This window comes from Danio aesculapii, chromosome 8 (assembly GCF_903798145.1).
Source record: "Danio aesculapii chromosome 8, fDanAes4.1, whole genome shotgun sequence".
Taxonomy (NCBI): domain Eukaryota; kingdom Metazoa; phylum Chordata; class Actinopteri; order Cypriniformes; family Danionidae; genus Danio; species Danio aesculapii.
The window spans coordinates 16,897,700-16,923,683 of NC_079442.1; the positions used below are offsets into that span (position 1 = coordinate 16,897,700).

The following is a 25,984-nucleotide window of genomic DNA, read 5'->3' on the forward strand; positions in this document are numbered from 1 at the left end:
GACATAGTCTCTTGGCCTCTTTGATGTATTGGAGGTTTTTGTGATCTGTGATCACCTGGAACGGATGTTTGGCTCCCTCCAACCAGTGACGCCACTCCTCCAAGGCTAGCTTGATTGCTAGAAGCTCCCTGTCTCCTATGCTGTAATTCTGCTCCGCCGGGCTCAACTTCCGAGAGAAATAGGCACAGGGATGCAGTCGGGGCGGTGTATCATGATGTTGAGATAATACTGCCCCGACGCCGGTGGTGGATGCGTCCACTTCCACCACGAAAGGAAGATTTGGGTCAGGATGAGTCAGGAGTGGGGCCCTTGTGAACTCCTTCTTAAGAAGGCGGAAGGCTGCGGCTGCTTCTTTGGTCCACTCCAGTCCTTTGGGTTTACCCTTGAGGAGATTAGTGAGAGGTGATGTAATCCTGCTGTAGTCCTTGATAAACCGTCTATAAAAGTTAGCAAACCCAAGAAACCTCTGGAGCTCCTTAATGGAAGTGGGTTCTGACCAGGATAGAACAGCCTCAATTTTCTTCCCATCCATACGTATACCGGTTTGGTCAATGATGTATCCCAAGAAATGAATCGACTTCTGGTGGAATGAGCATTTCTCCGCTTTGAGGTAGAGGTGATGTTCTCTCAATGTGTGTAGGACCTCCGCAACGTGTTGGCGATGTTCGGCCTCACTCCGGGAGTAAATGAGGATGTCATCTATGTACACTATTACACAGTGGTGAAGAAACTCCCGGAGGACTTCATGAATGAAGTTTTGGAATACGGAGGGGGCGTTGACCAGACCGTAAGGCATGACCTCATATTCATAGTGGCCAGTAGGGGTCACGAATGCTGTCTTCCATTGGTCCCCCTCACGTATTCTTATCAGATTATACGCGCTGCGGAGGTCCAATTTAGTGAAGACTTTAGCTTCTCGGAGCTGTTCCAAAGCGGCTGGTACCAGAGGAAGGGGATATCGGTATTTTACTGTACCGTTATTTAGGACCCTGTAGTCGATGCATGGACGCAGCCCTCCGTCCTTCTTGGCCACAAAGAAGAAGCTTGAGGCGGCTGGTGATTTTGAGTGACGTATGTACCCCTGACTCAGAGCCTCCCTTATGTAATCTTCCATTGCCTGATTCTCTGGAAGCGAGAGCGGGTAGATCCTACCTCTTGGCAACTGGGCATCTGGAACTAGGTCGATCGCGCAGTCCCATGGCCGATGCGGCGGTAGCTGGGAAGCTCTCTTGGGGCAGAAGACATCATGAAAGGAGCTGTACTCCTTAGGAATGTGGATAGACTGCTTCTCAGGAGGGCTCTCGACCGATGTTGCAAACAAAGAAATGGGGTTCCGACCTTGAAGAGGGAGATTTGGAAAACAGGCAGGTGTACATCCAGATCCCCATTTCTTTATCTCTCCTGTGCCCCAAGAGATGATGGGATCGTGCTTCACCAGCCACGGGCGCCCTAGAATGATGTCCATATTTGCACCCTCCAGAACCAGAAATTGAATCCTCTCTTGATGTAACAACCCCACTTGAAGAAGGATGTCTTCGCATTGTCGATGGATACGGGTCGAAGATCGAGTGCACTGGGTTATCGGTTGTATCTGGTATATATGCGAGGACGCCTCAGTACGGAGGTGGAGTTGACGACAGAGGGATTGGGAGATGAAGTTCCCTGCTGACCCGGAGTCGATGAGGGCTGTGACAAGGAGAGAAATAGAGGCAGTAGTTATTTGTACGGTGGTAGTAAGTGGTTTACATTGTTCAATATTCGTACTGAATACACTCACTGAAGTCCGAATGGGACGAAGGGGACACTCCATACGGGTGTGTCCACTGACACCGCAGTATAGACACAGACCCCGGGTCAGCCTCCTCTGTCGTTCCGCTGATGTCAGTCTTCCAGACTCTATTATCATGGGTTCTGGTTCTGGAGAGGCTGTTGACTCAGGCGATTGGAGGAGTGCAGACGAGGGGGTGATGGTGTCCTGTTGATAGGAACGGAGACGATCGGAACATCGGAGAGAATGTTGGATGAATCTCTCCAGACCCATTGTATCATCTAATGTGGCCAGTTGGATTCGGAGAGTGGGTTCCAAGCCGAGCCGGTACGTGGTCAACAACGATCTCTCATTCCATCCACTTGCAGCTGCTAGAGTGCGAAACCGGAGAGCATATTCCTGTGTAGATAGAGTACCTTGCTTTAGATGATACAGCTGCTCTCCAGCGGCTACTTCCCCATCAGAACGTCCAAACACCTCTTTGAAATACTCCGTGAAGGTAGTGATGGAATTCATGACCGGCCCGGCTTGGTTCCAGATCGTCTCAGCCCATTTAAGTGCAGGTCCAGAGAGTAGAGATACGATGTAGGCGATCTTCGACTTATCTGTGGGATATAGAGAAGGTTGCATTTCGAATATGAGGGAACATTGTAACAGAAAACCATTGCACTCCCCCGCTCCGCCTGAGTAGGGCGCTGGTCGGGCCATGGGACTGGAAGGAAGGGCCGAAGAAGAAACTGTGGAGGCGGAAGTGCTCGGTGCTGGTGGTGCGTTGGAAAGTGGAGCTGGTGGCTGTAGAATCCGCTTCAACTGGTCCACCAGCTCTTGAAGGTGATCGGGGGTGCTCATGTTGTCGTCGTTATGGGTCCGGGCTTCTGTTATGAAGCGGACAGGAGACAGAGGTAAGGAAACGTTAGGGTGTTTATTAAATGACAACAAGGAGCACATGAAGGATAGCCAGGAGGATCAGGAATGATGTTGGGGTCTTTTCCTCCGTGGCTGGGTAACAGGAATACACGAGGATGGACAGCACACACCAGATACAGCTGACAGAGGATGACACAGACTTGGAAGGACTGGAAGACAGGACGATTCGGGAGGACCAGGAAGACTAGGAGGAATACAAAGAGAACAGGTAAGTAAATCGTTTGTTTTAGCTGAGGATGACTACGCTGAGTGGTCGCTCAGTTGTCCGCTTTCGTCGAGACGAGCCCGGACAATGAGCGACTGGAGTGCTGTGCTTTTATCTGGTGCTCGTGAATGTGATGCAGCTGTGTGCTCATTAGAAGTCAGGTGATGGTGATCTTCGTGAGTGGGGGTCGTGAGAGCCTGACCAATCCATGACAATATTACTACAGTGAAATTTTAAGTACTTCTTATTTCAGATCACTTCTTGATTGGATTATTGATTGTTGAATCAGTTCAGTGCATTTGTATTTAATACAAATCCTATTGATAAAAAGTAACATTCTAAAACACATTTAAAAAAATGTGTTGTTAAGAAAAATTTGATTGTAAATATCACAATACTGTATAGTTTGCCCGAAAAGAATACTGCATCTATAATCAAGAGCTTTTTTACAAACCAAGCCAAATTATCAAATAGTACGCTGTTAACCTAATCTACAGTAACAGTTTGTCAGTAACTTACTGTAAATCAATTGCAGCAAAAATACTGTATTTACATTTACAGCACTATATATATTGCCGTATCTTTACTGTAAAATATGCAGTAATTTTCACAATGCAACTTTAAAATACAGTAACATACTTCATAACTGTCCTACAGTTAAATACAGTTCATATTACAGTTAAATACTGTGTAATTTACAAAAATCATTAACAATTTATTAATCTTATACTCATAAAACTAAATTATTTTAAATTATTTAAATTAATTATATATATATATATATATATATATATATATATATATATATATATATATATATATATATATATATATATATATTATATATATATATATATATATATATATATATATATAAATGAATTTATATGCTATTAAGTGATCTTAAGTTTTTGGTTTGTTTGTTTGTTTGTTTGTTTGTTTGTTTGTTTGTTTGTTTGTTTGTTTGTTTTCACACGAGGCTAATCGTTTTGATTAGAAAGAAGTTCATCATCAAAATGACCACTTGATATAGTTAAACTGTTCTTAGGTGTTAAGATACTTGAGGAGGTTTTATTGCTGAACCACTTTGATGACAAACTTCGGCTAAGGGATTTTAGAATGACCAAAACAATACCTCAGATGTTGTACAATGTGCTCTGTTTCCTGGTTTATCCATTAATGCCACCCCATCACACTCATTTTGGACAAAATCAGATGGCTTTTTTAATGTGCATGCTGTAATTTATTTGTTAAATGTCCTTCATCATATTTTATGCCCTTTTTATCGGATATCCTTCTCAGTTTTTGCTTACAAATATGTGGATGGAAACATAGCTACTGTCACATCACAAAGATTTAAATAGACAGAGAACAATTAGATGTTGGAAACTGGTTCACAAGGCAAGGGAAACATGGATTTAGGACACCATATGAAAGTGTCTATCTATTCCAACAGCTTTGAATGTTAAATGTACATTCAGGATCAATTAAGTACAAAGAATTTTACTTCTCATTAGCAAGCTTTTACCTTAACAACATTTCTGATCATCAAGAGAATCAGGATTTGTGTACCCAAAAATGTGCTTTTTCAATCAAGGTGTCCACTTTTTTGATCCTGATGTCTTCGTGTCATTATCCAACATGTCAAAGTTCGAGATTCATGTTAGGGTTGTGTCTAAATCTAATTGGGTCAAACTGGTCTCCTGAGTGGGAGTTTTCTCAATTCCCTCAGAAAATTGTGTCAGAGTGAACTTTTAAATAGAAGTGAGAAGAATAGAGGCAAAGAAATAATGAGAGAGGAGAGTTATCAGCGTACATCTGGACTCCAAAAGCCAATCCGGACACAATACAAGATGACCTTTTTTGTGTTCTCCAGCCTTTTCTAAAAAAGATCAACAGAAACAGGACATGGTTACCTTATCGGATTTGCTGGATGCTTATGTTTCATTTAACGAAGTTTGTGGATTTAATTTATTAACTCAGGACTGAGCTTAAAATAGGAGTTTGTGGAGGGGTTTTGAGGGTCAGAGTGTCAAGATGAGTGTGAGGTGGGAGACAGAGGGTCTACAGACGGTGGGCATTGTCTGCCTGGTCTTCATGTTTCTCAAACTCATGCATCTGCTGGGACTCATAGACATTACTGAGACAGGTGAGGCTGAGAGGAGCTAGCAAACGTCAGGTCAGGGATTGGATGAAAAAATTGAGCCAGTTTATTTTTTACATATATGTTTTACATTTGTATATTCATGTTTTTAGTTAAATGCAAACTCTGTTGACAGCATCTGTGATATTTTCCTAAAATAAAATAATCCTTCTAAAGTAAAATAATTTTAATAAATTGCATATAGTATTCACTGAATTTATTTTGAATTAATAACATTTTTTCCACAGTTTTGTACAAAACGAGACATTTTTGCTTCTAAATTAAATTAATCTTCTATTAAGGAAACAAAAATTTTGATTCCTTTTTGTTTGTTATTTGTTTGGTTGGTCAGTTTTAACTTTTATAAGTTGGATTTTTTAAATCTTAATTTTTAATAAATTTCTCAGAAGTATACTGAAGATATTTGTTTTCATTATAAAATTATTCATAAACTTTGAGTTTAATTTTTTAAACTCTTACATCAGAAAAAAAATATCTCAAACGACACGCTTCATGGTAAGAGGGGAGTGTATTGTCCCTAGACTTAAAACCTCATTTGGCCAATCCTCTTTTTCTTATAATGCTGCATGTCTGTGGAGTACTCTTTCAACAGAATTAATCACATGCACAAACTACAGAAGTTTTTGTCAAATCAAATTTGTACACACTAAGGGTCGTATCATACACCTGGCGCAATAGGGCGCAAGACGTGTTTGCTGCCATGTGTTGCTATTTTCAGACGCAACAGTAATTTTCCTATTTTGTGGCACGTTGTTCAAATAGCAAATCTATTTGTGCCACTTTGTGGACTCATGGGTGTTCTGGTCTAGAAAAGAGGCGTGTTGAGGCGCATTGTTTGCGCGTTGCTATTTTGAGAAACTGAAATAGACTGTACAGTAGACCAGCAGAAAGGTCTAAAGTCCCACGCAGAGTGCGTTAGTTGTGCGCCTCGCTTACTCACAAGATGTACAGCAATACGCAAATGAAAAAGAATTAAAGAAAATATTTTTTAAAATTTATATTTATATTGTAATATTTTTTAATTATTTTTGGCTTCATATTTAAAATATATTTGTATTCAGCGTAAACATATTTTTATTACAGGTTTATTTTCAGAGTTTTATTCTTCAACGTTTTGTATTTCAGCTAATGCAAAGGAAAAATTATTTTAAATGACATGTGAAATGAAATGTTTTAGACATAAAAAATAGTTTTAGCTTTCTCTTCCTCCATGCATTTGCTGTCTAAATTGTTTTACTTTAGTGCCTGTTTTGACTTGACTGTTTTTCTCTTTTTTCTCCTCTCGCTCTCTTTCTCTCTCTCTCTCTCTCTCTCTCTCTCTCTCTCTCTCTCTCTCTCTCTCTCTCTCTCTATCTCTCTCTCTCTCTCTCTCTCTCTCTCTCTCTCTCTCTCTCTCTCTGACTCCTTCTTGTTCCTCCCTATCTCACCTTTTGTCTATTTGTGTAAAGACGGTGAGTGTAAGCAATTGTCTATAGTTTAATCTCTCCTGTTTATGTTGTTACGGTGTACAGAATCTTTTCAAGGAGTGCTTTCTTCGTGATGCGATTGACTATGCTAGCTAAAGGCAGTTAAACTCATCAATTCATTAAGCATATTAAACTTTATACTTTAATATAATAGTATGAAAATGATAACAGTTAACAGTAAAAGTAATTGCCATTAACATCAACAGTCAATCACATTGAAAAAGAAAGTGTCGCCCTGTCTTCCAATTCTCCATATCTCTATTCCTCTTCCTCCTCGTCTTTGACTTTTATACTAACTCTTTTTCTTTCACTCCTCTATCTCCTCTCTCGTTCTCCTTGCATCCACTGTTCTCCTCTTTAAAATGCTCTCTCGCCCCATCCTGTCCTGCATCCCATACACTTCTCTCGCCCCATCCTGTCCTGCATCCCATACACTTCTCTCGCCCCATCCTGTCCTGCATCCCATACACTCACCCCCATCCCGACCCCTTCCCTGTATCTCTCTCTGCTTCCTCCTCTTGTCTCTCTCTCTCTTTCTCTCTCTCTCTCTCTCTCTCTCTCTCTCTCTCTCTGTTTTGCTCTTTCTCTCTCATAGACAGCAGTGACAGTGACCTTGAGCTGTCCACGGTGCGGCATCAGCCCGAGGGTCTGGAGCAGTTGCAGGCACAGACCAAATTCACCAAGAAGGAGCTGCAGTCCCTATATAGGGGTTTCAAAAATGTGAGTATTTGGGAATAGCACTCATTCTGACCGTTCATAGAAAACTGTACAGAACTGAACTTTAATCACGTCATATTTACATTCGGAGCTTCTTTTGAGATTTTAGAATTAAGCTTTGAATGTCTGTCATCATATTTTATGAGGTCATTACTCTAATAATACAGTCCGATATAGCTTATAATTGTGTACGAATTAATAGATGTGTATAATAGATGTACAATTAAATCCATAAACAAAGCGGCACCCGCCACATTTTCAACATGGTTTTAGACACGATATGAAAATATAAAGAGTTAACCAGACACAGTTCAAGTGGTTACAAGTAACAAAACACAATTACATACATTATTTGAAAGCTAGAGAAAACAAGGAGGCAACCTTTTTAATCGCACTTACTTACACTTGTGAAATGGAGGAAAAAACTGATCCATGAACTGTGTACTGTAAAGTTATTGTCAAGCTCTGACAAAGGCTGACGAATCCCCCGTTGTAAGCATGTAGATTGCTGAAGCACTCGTCAGAATAATTACGGGAACACAGCACAAGGCTAGGGCTATAATGCTGAGGTATTTTTGCAAAAATAAACTTCAACCACTGACTCTTCACAGCCTCATCTTTGGGTAGAGACAGTAACACTAACTTCCCCTCACACTTCAGAGCACAGCGTGTTTGTGGGTGGGGGTTCAATTTTTCTGGGTCTGCGCACACAATAAATGGTATTCCGTATCGATGTCACACGGACACTGCTAAAGATTTGTTATCTCGCAATTAATTTGAACCACTCTGAGTCGACTCTTTTATAGATGAATCAATAGTTTTAAACACTGTACACTTTCAGATTTAAGCCTTAGCTGGATATTTCACTTCACTTAGAGCTGTGTTACACACTGCATGGGAGGTCATTTTCAATAACCCTTAATAGGGGCTCTTAATAGATTTGAGTTGAATAAATGAATTGTGTGGAATCTTGCATTTTTTATAGTGTAACATTCACAAGTCTTTCATGCAGAGAAATCCCCTCAGGTGTTTGGATAATTATGTATTCGAAACATGTGTAAACATGTCCTTATAGGGGAATTACCAATCTATGTCACACATGACGTCACACGGGTTCAAACGCGCAAACCGGTTGCAAAAAACACCGGTTGCAATAGCAAACATGTCGTGTTGTGCGGTAGGTTACCAAAATCGAAAGTCCAAGAATAGAAAACTTAAATTTTACTGTACACCACACTGCTTTTAATGCCAACCTCAGATGTATTTAGCTAACAGCCATCAGAAGAGCTAATTGGAGTGAGGACCTAATTAAAAATGCTGGACTCTGCAGTTCTCATTTCATATCAGATAAGTTCACGCTATGCTGAATCATACACATTACTTGTTTTTGATTGCAGCAATGATTTCAGCAAAAACAGTTAAATATGGTTAATTAAACTGCGGACACTGAATGCTTAGAATGAAATGTAAAAATGTAAGTTCACATACCCTGCCGTACAGGTGCAGTTCGCTGTCAGAGTGCAGTTGTTTTGCTTGTTGATGATCTCCCAGGCCTTGTACAGTTCCGTTTTCTTTCCTCGTCTTTGGCTAGGCAGAACCTCGGTTTTTAGCACTACAAAGTTTTGAATCTGGTAATCATGGAAAATTATTTCTTGCACATGACCACACAGAACAAAATTGTAGGCATTCAAAGACTTGTAAGGCCTTTAACTTCTCTCTTGAAAAATCACATGGCGTTCAGTGAGATAGTTGTATATTTTGGGCTGATTGTTTGGCCATTTCGTCTTATCCAATATCCATTGGAAGGGTGCTATCGCAAATAGACCTATCAGATGAACGCTGCTCACTTTAACGTTAATTTTGCTGAATAACTGTTCTTATCACTGGGTGGCAAGCTGTTATAATACGCTGAAAGCATTATGTAAATAATATATATATATATATATATATATATATATATATATATATATATATATATATATATATATAATATGTAATAAATATAACTTATTTCTAATACAACAACAAACTCTGTACCAGATCGGATGTCATTCCCTCGCTGTAAATGCTAGTGCTCTGCAACCTCGATGCGCGCGCATCTTGAATGTTTACAAACTGGTAATTCACCTATAGAAGTTCACATTGTTGTTGCAGATGAAATATAACATGGAAAACATGATTTAAATATCTTACAGTTGGCTAGATATTAATTAATAGTCATCAAACACCTTTACCGAAGTCTATCTACTTCATGGTTGGTCTCACGGTTGGGTTGGGTGCCATGCCTCCTTCTTAAAATCATACCGTTTCGTACGCCTGAACTTGTACGAATTAGCCACTAAACTGACAAAACATAAAATACTTACGTTTCCTCATGAGATCAGGCTGGTTTGGGACATACTAATTCTGTATTCGAATAGGACAGAGGACAGATAGTATACGCAGCATATGAATTTGGACATTTCTACCTTGCTCACATACTGTTTTTAACATACTACAGTATATAGTATGAAAGTAAAAAAGTGAAATGCATGCAGTAATTTTAACCGCTATGGTAATTTAAGGCAGAAATACTCATAGCGCTTTTGCATTTTGTAATTTTAATAAAATAACCATGTAGAAATATACACAAATGTAGGAAAAGCCGGGGTATTGTAGATATATGGGTTTTATTTCAACAAATTTATTAAATTAAAACAAAATGTATTTTATACACCGTGTTTTGTTGTTGTTGCTGTTGCTTTTATCACGTTGTTTAACTGTTCATGTGAGAATAACAAAAACCAGGTAGTAAAAGTCCATCATAAGATGCACTAGCAACCGATGCTAGAGACTATAGTCCTCACCATCTCGATAGTGTCTCCGCTTCTCATGAAAATGTTGGTTCGAATCCCATGCAGATCTAATCCATTGCCTGTTGGTTTTCTTGTAAAATCTAGGTGTTTACTGGTTTGTTGCTAGACGGTTTGTGGCTAGGTGGTAGTTCATGGAGTCAAACATGTTTTTGATATCATAGTCCAGCCTGATCTCACGAAAAAACGTAACCATTTTACGTTTTGTCAGTTTAGTGGCTAATTTGTACGAATTCGTCATACGAAAATGCACAATTTTAAAAAGGAGGCATGGCACCCAGCCCCACCCCTAAACCCAACCGTCATTGGGTGATGAGCAAATCGTACTATATTGTACGAATTAGATTGTATAAATTGATACGAAGTAGCCACTAAATCAAAAGGTTACGAATTGCCATGAGATTGTGTTGCATAGTCCCAAGATAAGATATGAGCCCCTTCCTTAAAAAGTAGTAGCACATTTGTACTCAGCAAGCAGCAGGATTTGGGTTATTAATAACGCCAATAACACAATCAAGAAAACCGATAGTATTTTAATCATTAATTTATACAGATGTCACAATTTATAACTAAAAAAAAAGCTTTGGGGGTTTAAAATGTTGTTCTTTCTGTTTGTACTATATAGGGCAGCAAATTAGCACAATGCACTTATTTAAAGCCTCTGCGAGCTGCCGATGTGGCACTGCGAGAGTTGGTCCATTATCTGTTTAATTAAATGTTTAATTAGATGTGCCTCTTTTTCCATTTAAGGAGTGCCCAAGTGGTTTGGTTGATGAGGAAACTTTCAAGACCATCTACTCCCAATTCTTTCCCCAAGGCGGTAAATACATTTTTATTTTCACTAATGTGTTTATTGATATTGCATGACTTTTTTTATCTTATTGGTCTGTTTTTTATCATCCTCTCAGATGCCACCACATATGCCCATTTTCTGTTTAATGCATTTGATCTCGACAGAAATGGCTCAATCCGTTTTGAGGTGGGAATTTCCTTCATTTGTTATATCTGTATGTTTAACCAATGCACATATATTCTTAGTTAATAGGGTATATGCACAGCTAGTGTTTTTTCCCCTACTGATTAACTTCCAGTGAACGGTTAATGTGACTGTTCAATTTTATACAGTTCCTTTTACAGCATTGATGTTTTAATGTTATTAAAATACATCAGTTAAATAGACTTAAGCATTCATTTAGTCGTTCAAGTGTAAAATAAAAAAAAAACATTTATACGCATGCGGGATCATGTCAGGATCAGCCGGCTAGCGCAGAAACTCCATTGAAAATACTGTAGTAAAATAAATGTTCATATTTTAAAGACATGGTGCGAGAAAATGTAATTTAATGCAGTGCTTCTTGTACATTCCCACTTCATATCGTATATGAATCAGACAGTTAAGATCATTGATTTTTTTAATTATTTTTTTTTATTGGTGTTTAACAAGACCATACATAGTAGTAAACAATACAACATAGGAAAATTATAGACTGTCTTAGTTTTCTTATTTTCTCACCATCCCCACAAAAAATGTATGAATTATAAACAAACATATTCTCTGAGAGAAAATAATAATAATAATAAATAATAATAATAAAGCAATTGTAAAAAATATTAATAATAATTAAGCAAGTTTACAATGAAAGAGTAAAAAATTTCTTTTTTTAAAAAAATTCGCATTAAGGAGTCAATATTTCCTCCTTCCAGTTATTTACTGTGTATTAGATCTGATCTCAACTGAACAGGGTAAGCCTTTGATATAGTCTAAAACAGGATTCCAGCTCTTGTAAAAAGATTTGAGAGATCGTGCAAGTAAACATCTTAATTTCTCAAGTTTAATACATGTGATGGAGGAATCACTTGTATCCATTTGATAAAGATAATTGATTTTTAAAGAAAACAGACGCTAAACATGACAATTTGGTAATGGCATACAGTTCACTGGAGGCGCTCTAACTGGGTTAATGAAAATGAAAAGTCCTTCTGCAAGACTGCTTGTCATCATGGTTATGACATTTGATGAATTAGGAAACAGCAGGGAATTATTTTGTCATTTTAAAATTGTAGTTTTATACACAGTGTTTTTATGGTGCTTTTATTGTTATCACGTTGTGTCACTTTTGACATGGTTAGGCTATTTTTTATTGCTATTAATTTTCTTTCCGACTTGTCAACCAGCAATCAAATGCAGCCTCCAGGCTTTACCTGTTAAAATAATGTATGTGCCTAAAATCTCTTCAACAATAATTTCAGAAAAATCATGTGAAAATTGTACATTTTAGCAAGCGATAAAAATAATGTAGCCTTGTCTGAATTGCCTTTGACTGATTGTGTGTTGCACTGTCACATGACACAACTAAAGTGGGTCACACATCTAAGAAGAAGTGCAACACATCTTTTATTTTATTTATTTTAACAGGGACAATGCTCATTAGTCAACATTAAACTGTAAATAAGCCAGACTCCCCACAAGGGCTAATCTTCATCTGTTGTCCCCTGCCAGGTTTTAAAAAGGCAACCTAAAAACACATCACACATGCAATAACAGAAAAATTACATACACCAAAAAGACAAAACATATAATAAGAATTTCATAAAAAGCTAGAGAAAAGAATTACACATGATCACACACTTGATTTGCTTTTAGCCATTACTTTAACTTATATTTAAATGTTGAAGAATTTGTAATGCCCCTTAAATCAGCAGGAAGTGTATTCCAGAAATGATTAGCTCTAGCTGTTGTACGTGCAAATGTTGTACGTCTAAACTGCACAGCACAGTCTCCTCTAGTAATAGATCATGTTGCTATACCATTATTATTATTCTTGTGTCACAAACTGACATAATGTAGGGGAAGCATATCCTTGTAAAAAAATTTAAATCATGAAAGCATCAGCCAAATATTTCATTATCAAAGCTCAATAAATAATGTTTTTGTATAATATTACATAACACCATGCCATGGTCTATGAAAACTCCCCGAATGAGCACTTTATAATGCAAATGGAATGCTATTTGATATAAAACAATTCAGATTGCATGGAAGGAATTTGAACCAAGATCCTTTTGAGCTATTTGCTTAATTTTGCATTAAATTCAGCGATCGCAGAATCACAACATTCTGGAGGGAAATGTTCAACACAAAAACAGCTGCCTGTTTTTCATTATAGGTCATGGGAATTGTGTTTTTTAGTCAGTGAAAGTAAGTGAAAAGTCAGGCAATCTGACAACTGGGAACCCCGGTGGTTGTTTAATCAGATAGCTTTCTCACAGTGGCTGATGTGGTGATCTTTAATAGATGGTTGAATTGAATTGAATTGGATTTTATTTGACAGATTTTAGACAAGCTGTACAAGTATCCCATACATTTTGAAATAAAAACTGTCGAGGATAAAAACACAATAAAGCCCTGGGCTTGTTTCCATTGTGGTCCTCGCTGTTAAATAAAACAAAGTATGGCTTCAAAATACCGATGATGCATAAAACAGACAGTGCCTCATACATTTTTAAAACGGTAACAAAATAATTCACAAATACATTCCTTCATTCATGAATTTTTCTTTTCGGCTTAGTCCCTTTATCATTCAGGGATCGCCACAGCGGAACGCATCATCAACTTATCCAACATACGTCCCACGCAGCGAGTGGCCTTCTAGCTACAACCCTATACACAATCCAGTAACATATAAAATAAAACATCCTCGTCCATCATGCAAACTAATTATCCTCATCAAACAGCCATCTTTTGATTACTTTTTTGAATCTCCTTAAATCTTTTATTTCATTGATCGATTTTGGTCATTTGTTCCACAGGATTGCACTTGTATATAAAAACATATTTTTCCCCACTAGACTTCTAAATTTAAATAAACAAATATTAAAATCCCAACTCCTAGTACTGTATGAATGCTGTTGCCTCACCATTTGAAAATAGTTCACCAAATGACTAGGAACCACATTATTAAACATTTTACATACCATTCCCAGTTTTAAAAAACATTAACTGTACCTTATTTTAGCATGAATTGATAAATTAATGCTCTCATATTGTAACACGTTACACAATTATTATTTATAATAAATAATTTGTTCTCTATGGCAGGATTTTGTGATTGGTCTGTCCGTGTTGCTGAGAGGAACAGTCACTGAAAAGCTCAACTGGGCTTTCAACCTTTACGACATCAACAAGGATGGATACATCACTAAAGAGGTGCTTTTTGAGAAAGTATTGTCAGAAGATCTCAAGTAGTAGTACAGTACATGACGTGTGTCTGTATGTGTGCGAGTAGGAGATGCTGTTAATCATGAAGTCAATCTACGACATGATGGGCAGGTACACATACCCCAGTGTGCGAGACGAAGCTCCATCTGAACATGTGGAAAAGTTCTTTCAGGTACTAAAAACAAGCATGTTTTTATGCTGACACAGACACTCATCATGGCCTTACTAGAATATTAAAAGCTTCACTTTGTTTTTTTTCTATAGAAAATGGACAGAAATCGAGACGGTGTGGTCACTATTGAGGAGTTTATTGAGACCTGTCAGAAAGTAAGTCTTTTTTTGCTGTAAAATGTTTGTGAAATCATCCCCCATTCTACCTTACACCCCCCTAATTACGTTAACTAATTAAACCATGTTTCTGTAAAGTGTTCAGTGCAATGTTTACATCAATTACTAATAGCACCGTTCTTGCATTCATTTTTGTATTGATAAATTAATGCGTCTTTTATGCAAATTGCAGTTCAGAATATTCAATTCAATTTAAAAAAGTTATTAGCTTATAAAATCATTCTCTTTCCCAGTACTGGGTTGCAGCTGGAAGGGCATCTGCTGCGTGAAACATGTGCTAGAAAAGTTAGTGGTTCATTCCACTGGCGACCCCTGAAATAGAGACTAACCTGAAGGAAAATAAATGAATGAAAAACATTCTCATATCTTACATTATTATGCTTTTTACACAGTTGGCCATTCGTTTAAAGCTGAGATGCCCAAAGTAGGGCCCACGGGCCAAAGTGGGTCCATGTTAATCTTTGATTTGGCCCGCCATCCCATCTGAAAAGAGAGTGAAAAGGATGGGGAGGTGGTTGCCTTTGACAGTGATCGTCATTTGGAATTTAACGTAAACTTTTGTTTCTTTGTTTCATTGCTGAGCTACAAAAAAGCCAACTGAAATTAAACGATTCAATTAAATGCTATAAAGGAATCAGCCTTTTAACATGTAAATACTGTCAGAAAACTCTCCTGCGAGCAAATCAAAGTAGGCTTGGCTAGTGTATTCAGCATTGAACTTGTGCTTTAAATAGGATTGTTAATGTTTTACTATAAAATGTTAAAATTATACTGCATCAGTCAAAATGATTTAAAGCAACGTTTTCTACTATTTTTAAATATTTCAGAATAAATTAGAAAATTACCCATGCAAATTTAATATATACTGTTTGGTATTTGACCCACACCCCTCAATCAAGTTTGCTTTTTGGCCCTTTATAGGAAAAAGTTTGGGCAGCCCTGGTTTAAAGGCATAGTTCACCAAATAAATGTAATCATGTCATCATTTAAGGCCGTTCACATCACATCTTTTGTGCGCAGAAGTTCATTATGGAGACATACGGCATGCAAAGAAGGTGTGATGTGCTTGCGTTTTCCAGGCACGTCTACACCACAGCGAGTTGAAAACATCTCAAATTTTCAGAATGCTGTCACATAAGAACCAACCAATTATTATACCAATTTTTTTTTCAAGTGCAATTGCTTTACATTTAAAAGTACAGATTTCGAGCTTTATGTGGGTAAATTTCTCATGTCTGTTAAGCAAGCATTCTGAGATCCCAGTGTGTTTGTTGACTAACAAACTGTTGTAAAAGCACACATCTGATCTGAGTTTCTCCCTCAAAGAATCGTCAGTATATAGAGATCGCTGATTGGCTCCTGTACTTGTAGGCGTGGCTTAATTTGCCATATTCATTATGCTTTTCCTCATTCAAAATGATATGAGTGACACGTCTTGTGTATTTTATAGTCTTTGGCGCATGTTAGGAAGAATGTTAAAATTGGTAAAGGAAGCGGCGTGCCTTGCGTTTTCCACACAGTTTTAGGTGTGATATGTTAATTGCCCCTTACTTCGTTTCTCTCTTCAATTGAACATAATAAATAATTTTGAAGTATGTTGGAAAACTGTAGCCAATGACTTCCGTAGTATATTTTTGTCCTACTATGAATCTCAATGGCTACCAGCAGGGCTTGACATTAACTTTTTTGATCACCAGCCACTGTGGCTAGTAGTTTTCCAACATTACTAGCCACTCACCATTTTTACTAGCCACACTTTTGTTGTTGAGAAAATACATTTTAAATGTAGAAATTTGACTTTGACATGTTAAAATTACTTGATTTAGATGTTGTGTTATGGCCACATGCCTCCCTATTTATTTCACTTTTTGTGTGTGTTGTGTATGAGCTTTCTCAATGAGCATGAGCAAATGGGTTGTCGCAATGCAATTCGTTTTTATTCCACATGACTTTTCAGAGCTCAAAATTAAGGATTTACCAAATTTATCTGTGACCACACCAAAAATAAAAATTATTTCTTAGCCACACATTTTAAATGTCAAAACAAGCAAAATATAGCTTTATACATGCACAGCAAAACCTTTCTTAAAGTATAGTCATGTATCTAAAATATGCACAGTAATCTGTCCAGGCTGAAGGTCCCAGATGACCAGTTAACTACACATAAACGGGGAGTTAATCTCATATTAAAGCAATGTTATTGTAAAGGATTATAATTAAACTGTATTAACAAAAATAACTGTAAGCTAAAAAAAACATACCGTGTGCAATAATGAAAGGACGTACATGCGCACAAGGTTAATGTTAGGCCAGTTAATAATCTGTTCAAAGAATAATTAAAACGAAAGCAGTGACCGCTCTTGCATACAGAAGGATATATATGTATATATTTAAATCTTGAGCTCTTGAAAGCAGCAGGACTGTGGGTGCACGATCATCACTTTTTGTCCAGTCTATTTCAAGGAAAACCGATCGCACCAGTTGCGTTTCCTCTAGGCACGGTTGCTTCCCGCAAGTAAACGGGAGCGCGCATGCTTTTTAACAGTCACGCGCATCGCATCACCTGAGAGCGCGAGTGATCATCCTCTCTTTTGGTATTCACCTGCTTTCTTTTGCTCGCGCGAACACGTTTTTTTTTTGTCAGTCTTGTAGCTTCTCGATTCTAAAATCACATTTGCATGAATACTGAGCCATCTGTATTGTCGAACCCTGCTTTTAAGAAAACTACAATTTAAAAAATGATTTCCAACCAGCCAAAGTGGCTAGTTTGAGTGGTTGTCTAACCCGCCACAGCTAAAATCTACCCCCATTTTGCAAGTTGTCAGGTGTTAATGTCAAGCTCTGGCTACCAGTAGTAAACAAAATTCTTCAAAATCATTCGTCTTCTGAATTTAACAGAGAAACTCACAAATGTTTGGAACCATTTGAGGGTGAGTAAATTATGACTACATATTCAGTTTTGGGTGAACTATCCCTTTAAACAACAATGAAATCTTTTGAAAATGATTTATCACATTAATGTAATATAATACACAAGCACATTCAATTTAAAGTTATGGAAGTTGTTCATAAAATGCTGTTTTTCATGGAACTAAACATGAGCATAACATTCTACTTTACAGGATGAAAACATCATGAACTCCATGCAGCTCTTTGAAAATGTGATATAGCCCAAAAATGGATCACCGTAAAGCTGAAACAGCCCTCAACGTCCCAAAACGAGATCTCTCTATCTGTCTATATACCAAACTAGCACAGCAGTCACTCTCTGTATTGTCCTGTAGCACTAATCTCATGCCTGCTGCACTCTGTAGAAAACTATAGACCAACACTTAGCCTACAATATGGCGTCACAATTTATACTTCACAGCGGGACTACTAGCCTAGCAAAAAAAAAAAAAAAAAGAAGAGCCAGGATGGCTGGGATCCTTCCTGTTGCTAAATACAAGCAACAAAATAATGGAACTTTTAAGCCGAAGGAACAAACAAAGTAGCAAAGCCACGTTTTGTATCACCGGTTGATGGATTCCAATGGAGTCGCCAACGTCCAAATGAAAACCATCACCGATCTGGACTGCTGTCTTCTGCCTTATGAATGAGGGACATTACAAGACTCAATCTCAGCCTTTCATAGTTTGAAGGAGGCTAACTATGGATTTCAAGGGAGATGATCTGAAGCACACCAGAGACTAAACACGTAATACTCACCAAAAGAATAGAAGAAAATAAGCGACCTGAAGCATGCCTGTCCAAATACGTGAGATATTTGTGATTTTCTTGCATGGAGACTGACAAAGTTGTACATTTTTCTTCCTCGTAAAGCCAGTAGGTCCCACAGAAGACTGTAAGCAAACTAAAGCAACTGTATGCGTGACGTTACATAGTGTACTAGTGTTTATAAGTTCTGCTCAAACTTGTATTGCACATATCAATGGGGCCAGGATGGTTTGTTTGGTCACATTTGATTCTTGCACAGCAATGAGGTATATGAAGTTATATTTACAGCATAGGCATTTTAGAGATATAGAAAGTTGTGTTTTATTTTAAGGAATGTGTTTATTTGTAAGGTGGTGTCTAATGGAATGCAGGGTTTGGGCATGAATTGACATGCCCAGGTTATTATTAAAAAATGATTTGGATTTTGCTATATATATATATATATTTGAAACAGACTGTGATATATATATACTGTACAAGAAACTTATTTTATTGTTATTATTATTATTATTATTATTGTTTTATTTTTCATTTTGCCCATTTGTTTTTATTCATAAGGGCAGCTTTAGGCATCTCATTCTCATTATCAGGAATATTATAACTCTATACGTTCACAGACCAGTCCCCTACTTTATTTGCGAATAGTAAACAACTATTGTCTACTTTTTAAAGGACTAAAACTAAATTGTAAAAGCTTTTATTTGTTTGTTCTTTTTTTCACTCGGTTGAAGCAGATTCATGTAGATTTATTGAATAAAAGATGCACTACTGTTGATCAACAGATTTCCGTTAGTGTTACTGGTGCTTCTATTAACCTAGCAGGCACAGGACGTCGTGGGACGTTGCATTTTGGGTGGAAATGAAAATTGGGTTGACGTCTAAACCCAATATCCCTCTAATGCAACCTAAAAACAACCAAATAACAACGTCTAATGATGTTACAGCTTGATGGTGTGTGGACGTTACGACTATGACGTCTATCAGACATTGGATTTTGGGTTGGCTTACCTGACGAATAAATGTCAGCATTTGACGTTAATATGACGTTGGTTTAAGATGTTGGCTCTGTTTTATTTTGGTTACTTTCCAACACAACCTAAAATCAACTAAATATCAACATCATTTGACGTCATTATTGGACATCAAAATAACGTTTATTAGACGTTCTAACGTCATCAGATGCTGGTTAGGCATTTAATTTTGGATCACATCACAACCTAAATCTAACCTTATATTATCATCTTATGATGTTGTGTGGCTGCTGGGATAGTCTTCCTCCAAAAGTATGATTGTAATCCTGTGTGTTGTGTTAGCCAATAAAGGTGAGTTGCTTGAAGGGTACATTTACATGACAATTGCTATGTTTCCATAAACTTATTTTTATGCGCATTTTGAAATACCGCATACAAAATGTTTACCAGAAATGGCAAGATGTGCATCAATTTTGAAAGTGCAGATAAAACATACTGTATGTACAGAACTGAGTAGGATAACCTTTTTATCCGTTAAGACAAAACTACTATCGAAGCACATTTATTGAATAAATTCCAGCATACACATAAAAAAAGTCATGTGAAAACCAAAATGGGCACGATGGGACAGCATTAATGGATAAATCAGTGGACCGAGCACAATGCATAACCTCTGAAATGTTGTTTTGCTCATTCTAAATCCTTTAGTTAAAGTCAAAGTGGTTAAGTGTTATGTCCTCCAGAACTTTCTTGAGTGTCATGTGCCTCCAAAGCCACCACACATTCATTGTGTTTCAGTTTTATCTTGAGGCACAAGCAATTTATTACATACTGTAAACAAAAGGCCCTCATTAGCTTCTTTTACCGCAGTAAATTTTTGATATTTGGCGCCAGTTTATAAGGAAGTGACAATTTTGTTCTCTTTGACTTATTGAATGGAAACGGTGCTTTATTCGAAAATGTTTTATACAACATTCCAGTTTTGCAATTATTCCAGTTCACATCTTTGGATGGAGACATAGCTAGTGTGAAGAAACATATTTACTTAGGTGTAGATCTGTATCTATTTGAACTAGGATACACTGAAGATGAGATTTTGGAAGATGAACGGCAGGAAAATGTTGCTGAACAGACTGGGGCAAAAGGAAAGAGGAGAGCAGATTCTGTGTTTTTGTCATTTTTCTGCAATCGTTATTTGTGCACCTGTACCCACAGTAATCATCGCTTTGGTATTTACAGGACTTCCCTTAGTTTCGTTGATTTGCTTTTCCAGTCTTATCTGTTATTACAGTACTATGTTGTTCACTTTGTGGTTGAATTGCCTGTAGGGCCGGATTTAATCAATAAGCAAGTTAAGCGGCTGCTTAGGGCCCCAGAAAATGTGAGGGCCCCCAAATAAATACATAGAAGTATAAATGGTACCTATAAATTATATATAACATTGTTTTCTATCATATTTCTTATGGTGAGGGTCCCCCACCTTCAATCATGGACCAATCCAGCAGTTAAATCAGTAAAGATTTAGTTTTAAAAACGAAATTATTCATTTTTTATTTTCAGGATAGCGAATTCATCTGAGGAAAAGTCGTTTCAAAAGTTTTACAAGGTGCTTTACATGTTATTATTATTTTGCATTCAGATAAAATGTAAAAAAGGAGATCGAATGATATAAGAAAAACAGCAAAACAATAATCATATAAAAACAAATTAAGTACAAAATGTGCATTTTATGGAATTGCTAAATCACTAAATCCACCCCTGATTGCCTGATAATACTTTATTATAACACAGGGCTACTGAATGGTTGGTTTTGATTGGCTAATGAAGCCTCAAAGCACAGCTAAAGTAGTTTAAGGCAGGTGTCAACTACATTACAGCTCATATCACTACGCTGAATGTACAGCTGTCAAAAGTCAAAACAAAACAACTTTCAGGAGCTGTTTAAGGGCAAAACCTGACAAATGTCTTGAAATACAACTTCTAAACAATTCCTTTAGGTGTGGTAACCATGTAATTTAAGTGCAATCATTAACTCTGAAATTAATTGTTAAACACTTTTGGTATGAATTAGAGCAGAGACAGTAAACCAGTCCTGCTTCAGTGCCTGCATGACCTCACAAATGTGCTTCTAGAAAAATGATCAAAAATATCCATAAAGACCCTCCTACAACCTTGAAGATAGCCTTCCCAAAAGGGTTGAAGCTGTTGAAAGTGTATTTTGATGCTTTCTTCCTATTACACCGACTAGATACTTTGTGAAAAGCCAAAAAGCACAAAATCTCAAAATTTACAGATGCATGAAAAAACTGTTTTTTTTCCTGAAATGTCTCGCCTAATTTACTTAGAGTTCAGTTAATCATGCAGAAGTTGTTATGAGATGCAAATTAGAGACATATGTTATGGAAAGTGTGAAGATGAGCGACCAGTAAAGATACATGAGAGATTATATTCAGACACCCAAAGCAAACAAAATGGAGATGTGTCTCCAGCCTGAACCAAAACATATTCCAACTTACATAAACACAGAAAATGAGGATAAGTGTTTCTGTAAGGACATGATATTCTGTGTGAAGCCATTTGGAGTCATACTCACAAATATCTGGTTTCAGTTCAGAAGGCGGATCACACATGGAGAGGTGCAAAGCACATTTACCCTTTATCTTGTTTGCTTAAGAGTTGTGTTATTGTAATATATGGTAAGGGAATAAGGTTAAGCAATGATTTTTTGACAAGGGGCCATTTAATTAGTAGGAAAAAATGCACACGCCAGGAGTAACAATCATTTTCTTTCAATACAGCTGCTTCAACGCCTTTCGTGTATTTAAAGTCTGCGTGAAATAAAAATGTAATTTTGTTATTTCTATGTTCAGCTGCTTTGACACAATCTACATTGTAAAAGCGCTGTATAAATAAACATGAATTGAACAGAATTTAATTATTTACATTGTTATACCTTAGGTGAGCAATTAATCTGAGGTTAATTCACTGGGAAAAAATGTCTGTTGTGGTAATCAATCAAAATTTAAACATTTGCTTTTGCATTTGGATTGGCGGTCTTTCTCTGTTTGTTGACGTTGGTTTGACAGCTTCAGCTACAATATTTTTAGCCACGCCCTGTTTACATTTAGTTCGCTACAACGGAATGATACAGAAATAGAAAGCCCTGCCCACTTCTCAATGTTCTGGTGTATATGGAAATAAAGGGACATACTGAAATAAAAGTCTCAGCAACTTGTGGCTTTCGCTGACTTTAATCGGGTTGAGGTCAGGACACTGTGCATGCCATTCCAGTTTTTCAACACCAAACTCACTCATGTTAATATGGACCCTTGCTTTGTGTACATGTTGGATTAAGACTGAGTCATTCATAAACTGTTCCCATGTAAGCATGACATTGTCCACAACTTGGTATGCTGAAGCATTAAGAATGACCTTCACTGTAGCTAAAGAGCCAAGCCCAAGACCTGGAAAACAACCTACACTTAAAAACCCCATCCACCACACTTCACCCCTGGCACAATGCAGTCAGGTAAGAATCATCCATCAGATTGCCTGACAGAGAAGTAAGATTTGTCCCTCCAGATAACAAGTTTCGCGCTCTAGAGACCAGTGGCAGCGTGCTTTACACCACTGCATCTGATGCTTTGCATTGCTCTTGGTGATAGTGCTCAAAACTGCTCACTCTGAAGATTTTTCCCTCAGAGCTAAGGATTTTGATGGCTACACCTGATTGACACTTCCTCCATTATGCCCAGGGAAGTTGTTTAGTGAATGACAACAGGAGGCTGAGAGGTTACTTTTAAATGTATGTACAATGTACTATTTTTCTTTAGGCTCCAACTGTAATATTCATTCATTCATTTTCCTTCGGTCTGTGATTTATCAGGGATTTCAACAGCAGAATGAACCACCAACTACTCTGACATATGTTTTATGCATCAGATGCCTTTCCAGCCACAACCCAGCTCTATGCTCTCTCTCGCTCGCTCTCTCTCTCTCTCTCTCTCTCTCTTTCTCTCTCTCTCTCTCTCTCTCTCTCTCTCTCATGGCACACTCTCTCATTTTTTTTTATATTTATATGAGTTATAAATGAAAGAAATTATACATTTTTAAATAAATTAAAATGATATAGATTTTAAAAAACTAACAGAAACATGCATACATAGCAGACATAAATAGAAACATACAGCATGAATAAATAAAGCACAGGCCGCATAATGTACTCATATTGTAGTGTAATTTGCCTGATTATATACAGTCAAGCCCGAAATTATTCATACCACTGGGGTATGAACAATTTTGGGCTTGACTAGTTAGTCATATAGTCAACATTTAAACTGGACCACCTTTCATCAAAGTCGTCCTATAACAATTGAACAACACCCATTTTTTGTCTTAGGACAGGTTTGATTAACTTTTTTAATCCATTTCAAATCCTGACTACTGTATGCATTTTATTTTTAGAGTTAGAATTCTTTTGTGGCTATTCACAGTATTTTCTGAATTCATACATTTTCTTTTCTGTTTAGTCCCTTTATTAATCTGGGGTCGCCACAGCGGAATTAACATTTTATGCAGTGGATGCCCTTCCAGCAGCAACCCATCACTGGAAAACATCCACACACTCTCATTCACACACAAACTCCACACAGAAATGCCAACTGACCCAGCCGAGGCTCGAACTAGCTACCTTCTTGCGGTGAGGTGATCATGCTACCCACTGCGCCACCGTGACACCTATTTTCTGACTTATGGAGTGCTAAAAAGAGATTCCCGAAATCCCCTCTGTAAAAAACTTTGACAATGATAGCTAAAAATAATAGTAATAATATATAAATGAATAAAAAAACGAGAAAAGTATAGAAATTAGGACATTTTTAATTAAATAATGCCTCAATTGCATATTTAACCATAACATACTAGAAAACTAATAATTCTTTTTCAATTTGTCATTTAATAAATGAGGAAAGGGCGACGCGGTGGAGCAGAAGGTAGAGCTGTCGCCTCCCAGCAAGAAGGTCACTGGTTCGAGCCCCGGCTGGGTCAGTTGGCATTTCTGTGTGGAATTTGCATGTTCTCCATGTGTTCCTGTGGGTTTCCTCCAGGTGCTCCGGTTTCCCCCACAAGTCCAAAGACATGCGGTAGAGGTGAATTGGGTAGGCTAATTTGTCCATTGTGTATGTGTGTGAATGAAAGTGTATGGGTGTTTCCCAGTGATGGGTGGCAGCTGGTAGGGCATCCGCTGTGTAAAACATGCTGGATAAGTTGGCAGTTCATTCCGCTGTGGCGACCCCAGATTAATAAAGGGACTAAGCTGAAAAGAAAATGAATGAATAAATGAGGAAGTATACTGCTAATATTTTTTACCCTTCTCACCTGAACAGTTTATTACAACATGAAGCATCTGAGGGAGTTTCCACACACCCACTAACCTACATCCATCAATTAGCACCATAGATTAGCTGCTGATTCAGGCCATTGAGCTCTTAAACAAGCAGGAAGAAGGTGAAGTCACTGTCTAGCACTTGCTCAAGCATTATGAAAGAAGCACTGCTGCTAACTGGGATTATTTCCTCCATCTGTTCACGTCTGACTCTCACCTGCAGCTATTTCCAGCAACGACACTTCCTGTTTGTGTAAAATACATGCATCGATTCTTGCCATTTTTAACCCCAGTGCAGATTTTCTGTTAAGGAAAACCATTGAACAGCCTTACATCTGTTGTATGATTGTGTGATGATATTCATGATTATAAACTTATAAACAAATTTTGGGCGTGGTGATATTTAAACGATCACACAGCTAACATTACAAATGATGTTGTAAAAAGGGTTAGCTTTCTTCCACAAACCCCTTAGCTTTACAAGTGGACACAATTAAAGCTTTTACTTAGTTAAAATTTACTCGCAAATCAATAAATATGAGAAAATATATGAGAGAAAAAATAGCAAATATGCTATATGATAGAAGTGAGGTATTCGCAAACCAAGTTTTTTTTTTTTTTGACATTGCTTTTTGACACCATCAGGGGGCAATGCAGAGCCATTAAAAGTATTTGGGTCAAAGGCGAAAAGGGGTTTTCACTTGTGGCGTCAAAATAAATGTATTGCCTACTAATGATAATATAAGTTTAATGAATAATAATAATAATAATAATAATAATAATAATAATAATAATTATTATTATTATTATTATTAGTATATTATTATTATTATTATAACACTCATAATCATAATAATTAACTGAAATACACTTAATTTTTACCCAGTTTATCTAGTATCCAACACACTATACTTAATTATTTTATCCCGTATATACCCATATCTACAATCCCATATACCTTAAAATGTGTCTAGTTAACTTTTAAAATATCTGAGCCAAAAATAACGAATATTGTCATATATTTCATTCAGCAGAACAGTAGTGTTTAATTCCAAAAATCACTGACATATTTGAAACAAAAATACTTTGATGACAGTAAAATATTTTATTTAGGAATCCCAGTTCAGCCCCATATACTAACTCATTATTTTTAATTATTAATACTTTGCCACTATCATTCAAACCACTAAGTTTTACCCGTTTACCAGCAAGTTTCAAAGTAATAATCATTCTAAATAATTTAGTAT

The 25,984-nt window shown here is 37.2% G+C and overlaps 1 protein-coding gene across 2 annotated transcripts in view; it reads left to right on the forward strand.

The window, feature by feature from the left end:
• The window catches only part of kcnip3a (Kv channel interacting protein 3a, calsenilin), an 83,321-nt gene extending 64,159 nt beyond the window's left edge, over window positions 1-19,162 (forward strand). The window contains exons 1-8 of one of the 2 annotated variants that reach the window (XM_056463307.1): window positions 4,725-5,049; window positions 7,126-7,250; window positions 10,850-10,919; window positions 11,008-11,078; window positions 14,199-14,306; window positions 14,386-14,490; window positions 14,583-14,645; window positions 17,789-19,162. In XM_056463307.1, coding sequence (XP_056319282.1) covers window positions 4,938-5,049; window positions 7,126-7,250; window positions 10,850-10,919; window positions 11,008-11,078; window positions 14,199-14,306; window positions 14,386-14,490; window positions 14,583-14,645; window positions 17,789-17,836 — 702 coding nt within the window. In that variant the 5' untranslated portion in view covers window positions 4,725-4,937 and the 3' untranslated portion in view covers window positions 17,837-19,162. Of the gene's footprint in view, window positions 1-4,724; window positions 5,050-7,125; window positions 7,251-10,849; window positions 10,920-11,007; window positions 11,079-14,198; window positions 14,307-14,385; window positions 14,491-14,582; window positions 14,646-17,788 lie in introns of those variants that run through there. The other variant, XM_056463306.1, reaches the window with a different exon arrangement.
• Window positions 19,163-25,984: the final 6,822 nt, after the last annotated feature.